This window comes from Onychomys torridus, chromosome 5 (assembly GCF_903995425.1).
Source record: "Onychomys torridus chromosome 5, mOncTor1.1, whole genome shotgun sequence".
Classification (NCBI taxonomy): Eukaryota; Metazoa; Chordata; class Mammalia; order Rodentia; family Cricetidae; genus Onychomys; species Onychomys torridus.
The window spans coordinates 97,958,456-97,971,880 of record NC_050447.1 but is presented as its reverse complement, the minus strand read 5'-3'; the positions used below and the strand labels follow the sequence as shown (position 1 = coordinate 97,971,880).

General features: G+C 44.0%; 1 protein-coding gene across 1 annotated transcript in view; it reads left to right on the top strand.

Annotated features, from left to right (window-relative positions):
• Scgn (secretagogin, EF-hand calcium binding protein) overlaps positions 1 to 13,207 on the top strand; it is a 39,467-nt gene extending 26,260 nt beyond the window's left edge. The window contains exons 8-11 of the mRNA XM_036188452.1: positions 4,560 to 4,605; positions 5,230 to 5,289; positions 7,659 to 7,727; positions 12,664 to 13,207. Of these exons, the coding sequence (XP_036044345.1) occupies positions 4,560 to 4,605; positions 5,230 to 5,289; positions 7,659 to 7,727; positions 12,664 to 12,792 (304 nt within the window). The 3' untranslated portion in view covers positions 12,793 to 13,207. The remainder of the gene's footprint in view (positions 1 to 4,559; positions 4,606 to 5,229; positions 5,290 to 7,658; positions 7,728 to 12,663) is intronic.
• The last annotated feature ends 218 nt before the right edge of the window (positions 13,208 to 13,425 follow it).

Below are 13,425 nucleotides of genomic sequence, written 5' to 3'. Positions count from 1 at the left end.
ATCTTCTCAGGTCTTCAGTTTCTCTAGAAGATACTTTGATGTTTTCAGTCTATGAGTTGAGCCTATTCTTGTCCAGTTTATGGTCAATCATTTTCTTCTTTTGGATGATGTCATACATGGAATGGTGCTTTGGAGTCTTAGCTCTTGTTGGTTGCTGTGTTAGAACACCCAAAAGCAGCTTAAGAAAGGGTTTATTTGGCTTTCAGCTCCAGGGAGATAGAGTCTACAATGGCGGGGGAGGCTCAGCGGCAGGAGGCTGCCTGGTCACATGACATGCACACATAGGAAGGAGTGAGGGAACTGCAGGTGTGGTGAGGCTACAAGATCCTCAAAACACACCTTCAGTGTTCCTCTAGCAAGGCTGTACCTCCTAAAGGTTCCTCAGTGGACCCCCAAACAGGACCATTAACTGGGGACCAAGTGTTCAAACACATGAGCCCGGGGTGGGAGTGGGGGGGATGGGGAGTGGGGGGGAGGAATTTCTCATTCAAATCACCACAGTTCTGTTTTGCTTTCCTTTTCTCCCCTCCCTCCTTCCCTTCTCCCCTCCCTCCTTCCCTTCCTCCCCCCCTGTTCCTTTCCCTCCTCCTCCCCACTCCTTCCCTCCCTCCCTCCATCCCCCTTCTTTACTTCCTGATGTTTTTTTTCCCTCTTCCCTCTTTTGGGTTTGGATGCAGGGTCTCTCTATGTAGTCCAGGCAGGCTGGCCCTGAGCTATGGCTGCCTCAACCTCCAGATGGCCGGGCTTACCCATGTGCATCTTTGCTTTGGTGGTTTCTAGTGAACAACAATGCACTGACCGGTCTCTGTGGACTGTGTCTCCTGTAACTGTGCTGGCTTGTTTATTAGCTTGAATAGGGTTTTGTTTGGTTCTTTGGATTTTGTTGAAGATTATACCACTTGCAAATAGCAATAATCTGTTTCTTCCTTTACATTTTGCTAATCTCTGTTTCTAATGGAGCTATTAACCCATATATGTTTAATGTGATTGCTGATGATGTAAGATTTTTTGTTTGCTGTTTTATCTGTGTTACTATAGTGCATTCCTGCTGAGCTCCCGACCTGGTTCCAGAGAGCAGCCCCTAGCCCTAATCCTTCCTTTGTTTAACCACACCTTTTGTTTCTCTTATCGCCCTATGTGAATCTTGTCTGAGAGTCAAGGATCAGAGAGTCCCCCAGGGATCAAAGGCCTATGTAAAACTTGGTTCAGGAAACCCAGAAAACCGAGGTACCTGGTAAATCAAGTAATTTGCACTTGGCATTTGGTCTCTGGGAACTCCTATTATGGTGCTTTGAAAGTACGAAATTAACTGGCTAAACTGTAATAGAGAGAAAATAAAAAACGCCCTGGGCAAAGGGAAAGTGCTCAGTCCTTGGGGCTGGACCCCTTGCAGCTGTGAAAGGCTGGATTCATTCTTAAGATGCCTCTGAGTCTTCATTCCAGGACCTGCGTGAACCCACACCCGGGTTGTGACCCACAGTTACATGTTACTTTTGTTGTAGCTCCTTTCCATCTCATGCTAAAGAAATATTCTATAGTGAACTATTTTCCTTCTCTTATGGTTTCTTTCACCATTAATATTTTTTGGTGCCAGGGGCCAGTCCCAACGGTTAACAGGTTCCAGAGAGGAGGCAAGCAGTAGTGGAGGGAAGGAGTGAGCCAGGTCATTGGTGGTGGCAGCCTGACTGACTAGCAGCCAGAGTGCTTCTTTATTTATATAGAATTTAGTAAGCAGGAATAGATTCATGTTGTTCCAAAAACATAGATCATATCATTTCTTGTATCCAGACATGTATTTAACTTTTTCTCTTGCACATCTGGGGCCACAACTTTATTCATCATTGATGAACCATGACAGAACAGAGTTTTCTTTTATAATCATTTTTACTCATCAACCCCATAGCCCAATTTTTGAGAATTTTAGAAGCATATGACAGCCTATTTTCAGGCTGGTAGCTCTTGTAACTTTAAGGATGCTAGAGAGAAAGAAAATTTCCAAGCTAGCCTGGGCAGTTTGTCATGTCCCAAACAGTGTATTATTAACCCTTAATGGTCAGTGCCAATTGTCAAATAGGTCCAAGAAAAATCCTCAGGCCAAAGATGCTGCAGTTATTATCCAATTTCTGACATAATCCAATGTTTGCGTTTATATCTTTATAGAATTTATTTATATGTCTAATCCTGAATTCTTCTGTTCTTTGGTCATATGACATCACAGTGGCTCCGAGTGAGCTAACTTTTCTAAGAAAGGGAGGTCCTGCCATCTCATTCTTTTTATCATCTTTCCACACCAGTCTGTCCATCAATAGAAGTTCCTGTGTAGGGCAGAGGTAACTTCAGCTAATCTAACTTTGTTGCTGTATATGCCACGTAATCATCTGTAGAGCAGGAAGAGGCTTGCAAGCTGATCTGTTGCCAACTTCTCTCTAAATCCTGTTGACCTTTTAAGTTTACTTTGCTCTGATTATCTTTTTCCCAAGTACAGGGGCAGCTATATTAGAGCCTTATAAAGAGATCTCTAGAGTCTTTATGTGAGTCACAACTTTCAAGGCATAAGGAAGACCTCCAAGTAGATAAGGATATCTCCCTCAAAGTGGGAAGGGTAGTGTGTTCAGGACTCTCCTGGGGGAAGCTTAGAAGCAGCATTCCTGGGAGAAGGCATACATGATTCACAAGAAAATTTCCATCAATCCAATATCCCCAAATTGTACAAATATTAAAAGGCCCCAAGCATGTAATACACAGAGATCAAAACCCAGACTGTCACAGTGGCCATCATGTGGCTCAGCTTTGCTGATCTTTGTTAAGCAGCCGTGTTGACTTTATGACTTTTGCCATTCCCATCAGATACAGCTGTGTCATTTTGGGTTATATTCTTAGTGGTTCTCTGGGGGATTACCATTAACAAATTGGATTAATAGCAGCTTAATTCAATATTATAATAAATCTGTGCTTGTTTACATTTCCAATGTACTGTTAAATCCCCCATGTTCTTTATGTTCTCCAAATCACATCATTATATGCTGTGTACCCATCAACACCTATTTATTTTCTTTCTTTCTCTATTCTTTCTTTTTTTCTTCCTACCTTCCTCCCTCCCTCCTTCCCTCCCTCCCTCCCTCCCTCCAACCCATCCTTCCTTCCTTCCTTCCTTCCTTCCTTCCTTCCTTCCTTCCTTCCTTCCTTCCTTTCCTCAACAGGCTATGTTGTGTTGTCTAGCCTGGCCTTGAACTACTATGTTCAAAGGACCCTCCTGCCTCACTCTTCTGAGAAACTGGAAGTATATCAGGTGCCTGGGGCATACACTTTGAATAATTGCTTGATGAGGCTAAAACATTATAAATAACAACAATGACATTAACCCTGCCTCTTCTTAAAAATGTGTGTGTATGGATGTTTTGGCTGCATGTATGTCTGTGCACCACTTGCATGCCTGGTGCCTTTGAAAGCTGGGGGAGGGCACCAGCACCTCAGAAACTGGAGTGGTGGAGTTGTGAGCTGCTGTGTCCTTACAGTTGAAAGTGGATCCTCTACCAGAGCAGCCGATGCTGTCTCCCCAGCCCCTCCTGCTGCTTTTTATAATTGCTCTGTGCTTACCATTGCTGGTCCTTTTGGTTCTTCACATGGATTCAAGTTTCTGCCTAGTGTCCTCTCATTTCAGACCAAGGACTCCATTCACTTTTCCCCATAGGACACAGTTGTTGGTGATGATGCTTTGGTTGTTCATTCGTTTGGTGGCATTTCCGAACGAGTTCCATACAGTCTGACTTCTTCATTGTATGTATCCACTGAAGTCTCTTCTTGGGTAGCTGCATGGTTAATTTGTGGCCAGAAAGAGGTGGCTTTTGTTTTGTTGTGGATGAAATGGGAGCCAGGCAAGCAGCCAAAGCTTTGCCCATGTGAGACTAGTCCTCTACCACTAAGCATATTCCCAGTCCAAGGCTTCCTCAAATGTCTGGAACAATGAATCCCCAGTACATGTGGGGAAACAGAATGCTACATTTCTTCTTCTTGCCAACACGTAGCTGGCTTTTCTTAGTTTTGTTTTTGTCTTATTTTGATTCCTTGAACAATGTCTTGAAGCCCGGGTGGCTTCAGACCCAAAAGTTTCCTGCCTCAGTGTCCAGAGTGCTGAGCCTACAGACCTGTACCACCACACCATGCTGATCCCACTGTTTTTACAGAAGAAGCCCTCCCCAGACTGCTGAAGGCTTTAAATGATTTTTTTCAGAGTTTTACAAACCTTGCTCTGACCATTCTTTCCAATATTCTCATTGCTCTTGAGGGCGAACTTTCAGAAGTCTAGAATTCCTACCAGGAAGAGTCATTAAAGCTTTGTGTCGTGAAGGGGATCACTGGAAAAGTTTGCCCATCACTGTCCTTGCATTTATGATGTAGGAATTCCTGTATTTCAAGCTTCTGTACAGTTCTTCAGGGTAACATGGAAACCATCCACCTTTTCCTCTGCCCAGAGCTGTGCATTTGCCCATTTGCCAACTGATGGGAGAGTTTACAGAGGGTCACGTGGATTTTATTTTATTTTATTTTTTCCCATTTAGGATTCTGGCTCTTCAGGAAAACTTCCTTCTCCAATTTAAAATGGATGTAAGTGATGACATTTCTCTTGATGGGTTTCTGCTACCCTTTTTTTCTTTGTGTATCTGGAAAGAAGGAAAGAAAGGAAGGTAAATTAGTTATTTTTCTTGTTGCTAAGGTAAAAAAATCTGCCAAGAAGGGAGGGAAGATGTATATTGGCTCACAGTTATAGAGATACAGTCCATCATGGCTGTCATGGTAGGGGAGGCATGAAGGCAGGAGCAGCCTGTAGCTGTGAAAATGGGAGCTTGCTTACATCTGAGTAGATCAGGAAGCAGAGGACCCAGTAGGAAGTAGGGCTGTGCTATAAAACCTAAAGACTTGCTACTTGGTGACTCACTTTCTCCAGCAAGGCCCATCTCCTAACAGTTCTACAACTTCCCCAAACAGCGCCACCAGCTGGCAACAAACTGCAAATGCATGAGCCTGTGGAGGACATTTCCCATTGAAACTATAACAAAAGACATGCATTTGTCTTTTAACTCTTTTAGAGACTGACAATGCTCAAGGTAGAATCAAAGAACTTTAAGGGTCATTAATTCAAAGTTTATAAGGGTTGCCCAACACCCTATGGGAATTACACACCAGTGGCTATGCATTGCTGGATTGACATAATGTTTTCTTCACACCCAGGCTTCTTCTACAGAAGAGAGGAAGAGGGACTTTGAGAAAATCTTTGCCCATTATGATGTTGTAAGTGCTCTTCATGCTTTGAAGCCATCTTTAGGTAGAAAGCTCACTTTGTTCCTGTTTGGCACCACCCTAGCGACAAGGTCTAAACTGAGACAGTGAATGGTGCTTCCCTGTGTGTGTTGTTAGGTTAAGGTGTCTGAACATCTTTATATAACATCAGATGGCTAGAGAATGGGCGAAGCAGAACAGAGAGGTATTCATAATGCTGTTTTGGCTTGTAAAACTATGAAAGGCTCCCCTTATAAGATCAGACATCTATTTATTGTGCGTGCCAAAAGAAATGAACAAACAGAAAAATCCTCCCCATCCCACCAAAGGATCCAGAGAAAGTCAGTCCTGCCTAGTGTAAAGTGGTTTCTCTTGTGGAGTGATTGTACAACCACTCCTTAGGTGGTGTCTCGGCTGGTTGCCTGTGTCAACTTAACACAGGCTAGAGTCTGCAGAGAGAAGGGAGCCTCAGTTGAGGAAATGCCTCTGTGAGCTCCAGCTGTAATGCATTTTCTTAGTTAGTGATTGGTGGGGGATGGCCCAGCCTATTGGGAGTGGTGCCTTCCTGGGCTGGTGGTCCTGGGGTCTATAAGAAAGGCTGAGGAACCAGGGGAAGAAAGCCAGTAAGCAGCTCTCCTTCATGGCTTCTGCATCAGCCCCTGCTCCAGGACTCAGCCTTTCTTGAGTTCCTGTTCTGACTTCCTCCAATGATGGATTATGATCTGGAAGGGTAAGACAAATAAACCCTTTCCTCCCCAACTTGCTCTTTGGTCATGGTGTTTCATCACAGCAATAGGAACCCCAAGACAGGTGGGAACAATCATTCTAGAACACCAAGCTGAATTTCTGGAGAGCACGGTAGGATAATGTGAGAAAGGGAAAATGAACAAAAAGGTGTGTGTGTGTGGGGGGGGGGGGTGTCCTAAGAACTCTCTCCATGAAATTAATATCCCAGAACACCTGGGCTGCATTTTGAGCAGAAGCACTGTGCCTGGGCAAGGCAGCACTTCGGTACTTAACTTCATCGGTTGTCCAGCTTTCCACCTGGATTTGTCAGTCATGTGACGTGGACTAGTACCTCAATTTCTTTATTCTTCCTGCCCCTTTGCAACAGTGTTTCTTGTGTAGCCCTGGCTGTCCTGGAACTCACTCTGTAGCCCAGGCTGGCCTCGAATTCACAGAGATCCGCCTGCTTCTGTCTCCTGAGTGCTGGGATTAAAGGTGTGGTCATCACTGCCTGGCTTCTCCCTGCCTTTTCCCCTATCTGTAAGCTAGGGAGATCAAGATAAGAATGAACCTGATGGAACTGTGCGAGCTGTGTGAACTGCATTTGTGAAGCGTTTACGGAGGAGTTTGGTATGCAGCATGACCCGCTAATGAATCCAGGAAAGAAAGCCGTTTCAAAATAACATGTTAAAGGATGAGAGGAAACATGGGGAGAATAGATGAGATTCAGGGGTGCTGGTTCATGCCTGGAATCCCAGAACTCAGGAGCCTGAGGCAGAAGGATTTGTTGTGAGTTCAAGATTAGGGTGGATTACAGAGTGAGATCTTGTCTCTAAAATAAGAAGCAGGGAGGGGCTAGAGAGATGGCCCAGTAGTTAACAGCAATAGCTGCCCTTCTGGGAGACCCATGTTCAATTCCCAGCACCCACATGACAGCTCACAATAGTCTGCAACTCTAGTTCTAGGGGATCTGACACCCTCTTCCAGCCACCAAGGGCACAGACACACACATGGTGCACAGAGATACAGGCAGGCAGAACACCTATATACATGAAATAAAAATCAATACATCTTTAACAACATTGTGAGGTGGAAGGCATTATTATAACAGGTACTTTAGGAAAAATGGACATATTTGATTGTCTATACTTCATTTTACTTTCATGTTTACATAGATTACAGAATGAGTAGGAAAAATGTCTTGTATACAGAAAAACAATGTTTCATATACTGATTCATTATAACCTCTCTCTATTTAACGTTTACACTTTCAGTAGTGACCAAATAATTGCTCAGTTATAAAGCAAACATTTTAAATGTCCAACCTGTATTCTAAGGGTGATTGCTGTGCAGTTGACATGTCCCTGAACAGAAGCCAGTACGTGGGAAGCAGACATCAGTAAGTTTCATGTCAGCGCTGTTTACTGAGGAGCTCAGAGTGATGCTTCCTTGTTTAGGGGCAGGAAGCTGTTGGTGAGGGATTCTTTTAGTTCATGCAGGGCACTCAAACCCCTCAAGAATAAAAAACAGAGCACATTTCTAAATTGGTTGGCAGTTACAAATGAACACTGATCAGTCAATTTGTCAAATGTGTTCTTTAGCTTTTTGAATTAAGAAAATGATATTTGAGTGACTGGATCTTTTTTATCCTTCAGAGTAAAACTGGAGCCCTGGAAGGCCCCGAGGTGGATGGATTTGTCAAAGACATGATGGAGCTGGTCCAGGTGAGTCCACGAGGCTGGAAGGGTTATTCCCATCATGCACTGGGGTTGACATTGTGATGAATTGCATTGTTTATTTCTAGGAATGAGTGAGGCTGAAGATTAATACTAGAGAGAAAGATCTGGAGACATTTCCTACTTCATAGCCATTGAGATTCTGTGAGACTCAACACATCTTTTTCACTTTTTAAAGATCACATGAGTTAAAATAGCACATAATCAACACAGAAGTGTGTTAACCATCTTTTTAAAGTCATGTACTTTTCCCAAATAGCCCAGTGTTACTGTATATTTTACTGTTTTATTTTTCAGTTTCCTGGAGTATTTTCTCCACTCTATTTGCCTCTCAGACTTCATTATTACAGTATCTACAATTTTAAATTTAATCTCATACAGCACTTTTTTTTTTTTTTAACCAAGGGGTTTTTCAAACATCCAGCCTAGGAAGGATATATATTGTTATGACACTGCTGAGTCTTGGGCTGAGGCGATTTAGGTTTTATTATATCACATGGCTGTTTTCTGTAGGGCAGACAATGTTTCTAAAATGACAATCGCCTCCTTTTGAACTTTATTCTCTAAACTTGTTTATAATCTCCTTACACAGAAATTTCAGTTTCTCTTTCTCCAGGGAGTGGTGTAGATAGTGGATTTAATAATCTATGTACTTAGGGATTACTTTGAAGTACATTATTCGATGCACAATGATTACATACTGGCTGTCCTAGACAGCAACAAATTAGAGGAACAGTTATTAATTACTTCTGAAGTCTCAGAATTATTTGCAAATATGATTAAAACTAGGAAACCTTGCAAAAAAAGACCAGTTATCCTTTTTTTTTTTTTTTTTTTTTTTTTTTACACACATCTCTAGGAAGTTGGCATTCTGTAGCTGAGCAGACACAGTTCTGTCTGATGTTCAGTCAGGATCACTGGCACATCTTCTGTGTCTCCCTACTTATCATTCTCATCCCAGTGACCCCCCAACTGTTCTCTCTTTGTCCGGTGGCTCTCACTTCCTTCCCCTTGCTCTGTGGCTCCTTCTGAAGACACCACAGGCATTCTCCACCAGAATAAGTGACAGATACTTGCATGGCATTTCCCTTTGAATTGCTGGTTAAAGGACAATCCCATTTTGTCCACTTCCTCTTTAACAGCTTGGGTAATAGAAATGAAGAAATCATCTCGAGGATATTAAAGTTTCATGGCAGATGGACAGGCCCAAATGGAGTTTTAGTTTGCGCTGATAGATTGAATGGGAAAGCAAGCTGCCTGGTTTCCTCTGAGTCATAGGACCTGAGTTCTGACAGAGCATAGGCCTCGGGCTTCCATATTCAGACAGAGCGCTTACTCTGTTAATCCTCCCATGATCCCCACACAAGGCTGGACATCACATGTGGAAACCTAACTAGAGCCACGCTAAAATCCTCTACTGTGTAGAACTTGGAAAGCACTCTACAGACACTCAGTGTTTGATCCTCCCTCTCCCCCATCTTCTTCTTCTCTTCCTTTCTTCTTTGCTTGGAAAATTTTCTGTCCAACATATCAGAACTATATTCCATACAGCTATTCATATGTTTTATGTCCATGGACAAGTTTCTCGAGCTTTCTGTTACCTGACTTATCACCCACAAGAGGTGCCCAATGAGACTTGCTTCCCAAGGCAAGGTGGTAATTAGGGATGTTGGAGATCTCTACCATGGTCCCTGAAGACAATATGACTTTCCAAAGTCACATTCCTTGTTACTGTTTCAGAACAAATCAGCTGTCATCTTAGAGTGCATTTCTTATCTGGAACATTACAAACATATAGGAGGGGGTTTCCCAAAAGGAATCTTTAGCTCAGTGAATGACCGACCATGTCATAGAGTATAATTCTGTCTGAAATACTAGCATGCCAAAGGCATGCAAGAAAGCCTGGAAGACAGGATGACTATGTCCAAGGGCAACTGACTCACCATAGTTTTAAAGTGTTTGCTTCCTTTTCTCATTTTAAATTATCTCTGCATGTAAAAATATTGAAGAGATGGAGAGATAGCTCAGCAATTAGGAACCATTTTTGTTCTTGCAGAAGACCAGAATGGTTACGTTGGATGGCTCACAACACCCAATCACTTGTAACTCTAGCTCCAGGGGATCTAATACCCTCTTTTGTCCTCTGTGGGTACACACACACACACACACACACACACACACATACACACACACACACAAATAATCCTTAAATGTTTTTAAAATTATCAAAAATAAACTGAAATTTAAGAAGCCAAGGAGAACATAGGCTAAGAGTTCGAGTTCTAGGCTGACTACCTAGTGTTCCAGGCACAGGTTCACCACTAGCTGGCAAGGTGATTATGGGTGTCGTTTAGCATCTACAGACCCATTTCCTCTCCTGCTTGTCTTTTGTTCCGCTTGCCACGTTGAGATCGAAAGGTTAGACCTCACATATGCTAGGCAAGCACTTTGCCACTGAGCTAACGTCCAAGCCTGTTTTAATTTCTGCTTTGAAGCAGAGTCTCACTAAGTTGGCTAGGCTGACCTTCAGCTCCATGTATAGTCCAGGCCTCTGGTGTTCATAACACACACAGGGCCTGAACACCAGGATATCTAACACAGAGACGTGGGCATGCTGGTTGATGGGCTAGACACTGGTTCCATTTTTTCAGGGGAGTTGGAATGCAGAAGGGATGGGGTATGATGAAAACCTGAAGATGACATTGAGAAACAGGATGACTCACAAATCCACAGACAGGAGGAAAAAGCACTGGCTATGAGCATGCATGGGGGTCAGGGAGTCAGCCTGAAATACCCCAATTCCCAAGACTCATGAGAGGCAGATCAGTAGTTTTCATTCAGTTGCCCTGGGCCTAGTCTCAGGTGGTCCTTTGAGGCAGTTGAGAGAAAAGGTCTACTTTTTAAATGAATGCTTACAATATGGTTCCAGGCTGCCTGTTGAATCAACTTTCTGACTCTAAGACACCTGCATGACGGTAGGCCTGTTAGACGTTCTCTCTGGGCTATAGTTTACTCACCTGTAACTAAGGAAGAAACTCTATGAACCTTCTATGTTTGTTCTGAAGATTTGAGATTATGTTTGTAGAGCCCCTAGGCCAGGAATCTAAGCACTTCTGTGTCATTGACTTGCTATTAAGACAGTCTTAAAGATGGGGGCCCCATGGCTTCTGTGTTTTGCCCTCAGTGATCCAGATATTTTTAAGTAGCAATATTCAGCTTTCCTAACTCATAGAGATATGCCTAGAATTAAAAGCACAACTTACACTGTACAGTAGAATTTCTCTTACAGCCTCCCTTCTTACTTCCCACTACTCAAAAACCCAAACATTTCTCACTTACTTGAAAGACATAATTATTCTGAAATAAAGTATATTATTCTTCAAATAGGGATAAAAAGATTAGGATAATTTGAATGAGGTAAAGACACAGGCAAATAATTCATGCTTCGGTGGAAATGTCTACCACTCCTATCTTCTCCAAGCATAAGTATTTACCGTAAGGTACTGGAACTGGGTACCACTTATTGGAGAAGTGCTATAGCAGTGGGTTACTAAAGATGCTGAGGACTAGACATCTCCACTTTGCATCTGTACAACAGATGAGTTCTTCACGGGACTTCTTGTACAGATTGCTGTAAAGACTTCTAAGCTATATGTCTTTGAGCTGCATACACAACTGCCTAGTACCAAGGACCCAGGAAACTGTGCTTTTTGAGCCCAATGAAAGGAACCTGGTAACAATGCATTTCATCTTGCCCTTGCAGCCTGATCATTAGGATGCTTCTGACAGAGGTGTGAGTGGTCCCTCGGCCCCTCCCAATCCTAGGCCAGCCTGCTGCTCCTTTAGTTTCTGCTGTTCTTTCTCCTCCTCCCGTTACAGGACAGATGCAGTGTCGGTCAGTCTGTCCTCCCTGCTAGAGTGTTGACTAGGTTCCCTGGTTGTGTCTCTCTAGTTTGGGAATGGAAGGTTTTGTCCCCTACCGAAGATCTTTCAGAGGTTTCTTTGGAAGTGAAGAAAGCTTGAGGCAGGGTTGGGGGTGGGGATGGGAAGTGCTTCCCAGGGGCTCAGAAGTCTCTGGAAGGAAGCTGCCCTTTTTCTCCTCACTCAAGTAATTAAGAAGAATGGACGTCAGATTCACTGATTTCTTCTCTTTGGATATCAGTTTTGCAGGTTCGATCCATCCCCCTTCCCCAGCTTTTTCTAGAGCTGTGTGAGGTGGAGCCAGAGCTCGGTCAGCCAGGAGACCTGGCATCAAAACTTCAGCTTTCTCCCCTGGAAAGAAGGCTGAGTTCTCCCGAGCCTCTTCCCTAGTCTGGGCGAAGGCGGTCACTATTTCCCTCCTGGGCAGCTGTGAGGATGGGGTGACATGTGTGTCAGGAGTCACTCTGGCACTGTGGAGTGTGGAAACTTGGAATGCTTCCCCGGCGTGCAGGTAGAACTGGCCCTCCTTAGTCTGGAAGCGCACCTGGAATAAAGCCTCAGTTGCTACTTTGCTATCGAACACGGACGCTGGATTTTCCTTGTGTATGAACCCTCTGTAAACTAGAGACACTAAACATCCCAGGGACAATAGTAAAACATGTCTTCTCTCATTGGCACACATCAAAGGCCCCTGTCACAGTTCTCTGCTTGGGGCAAAATGCCTTCAAGCCAGTTGCTTATAAGGCAGGCTTTTCTGAAACAACTGTGGGAAGTGATGTGGAAATAAGACTTCAAAAATGTTTATTTACCTTGCCTAAAGGTGCAGGCTAAGAAATCAGGCCACTGCCAGCAGACATTAGGGATGATGGGTGGCATAAAAAGGCAGTGGCTGTCTTGGGCTCCTCATGGCCCCTCATCTGCCCTACCCTCACGTTCTCAGTGCTTAGGGGCCTCAGGGAGTTTGACACTGGCCTTCTGAATGACTATGTCCTCTCGTCCTCAGCCCAGCATCAGCGGTGTGGATCTTGATAAGTTCCGGGAGATTCTGCTTCGCCATTGTGATGTGAACAAGGATGGAAAGATCCAGAAGTCTGAGCTGGCACTGTGTCTGGGGCTGAAAATGAACCCCTGATCCCCGGCTGCTCTGCTCTCTGCTTACGTGTCTGTGCTCTTGCCATGAGAAATGTGTTTGTGCTTTGCTCTCGGGGACCCAGTCAGCAAACCTTCTCACTGATGGGCAGAGGGAGGGACCCTAAGGTACTGCTTCCAGAGGCAGCCATGATCCTGCCCCACGAGAAGCCCCCATGCAGCTTCTTCTGTCTTCTCTCCTTGACCTTGGCCTGTCTCCTCTAGAGCCTCAGTTTACCTGCTGGTCTTGCTCTGCTCCACTGCCCCCTTCACCTGGTGGATAGGGGTAGCCTAAGCTACCTGTTTGCCCTTGAGCTTTCTACTCAGAGTATCACCTGTGCTCTGCTGTCACCTCTACAAGTATGTCTTCATGTGGAAGTAACTCTGTAGTCAAGAATAAAGATGTGTTTGAGTCAGAAGCTTTACAACGTCTTGATGGTTTGGTGGGAGCCTTAGCCAGGTGTCAGGGGTGTCATCCTGAAGCAGCTATTAGCTGCAGGGTGCTGGCAGTTACCCCAAATAATTTTTTTAATTGGATGGGAGCAGAACATCCTGGGTCAGGTTTCGTTGTTTTGTTTATTTCTTTGAGACAGTGATTTGCTGTGTAGCTTGGGCTAGCCTACATCTTGCTCTACAG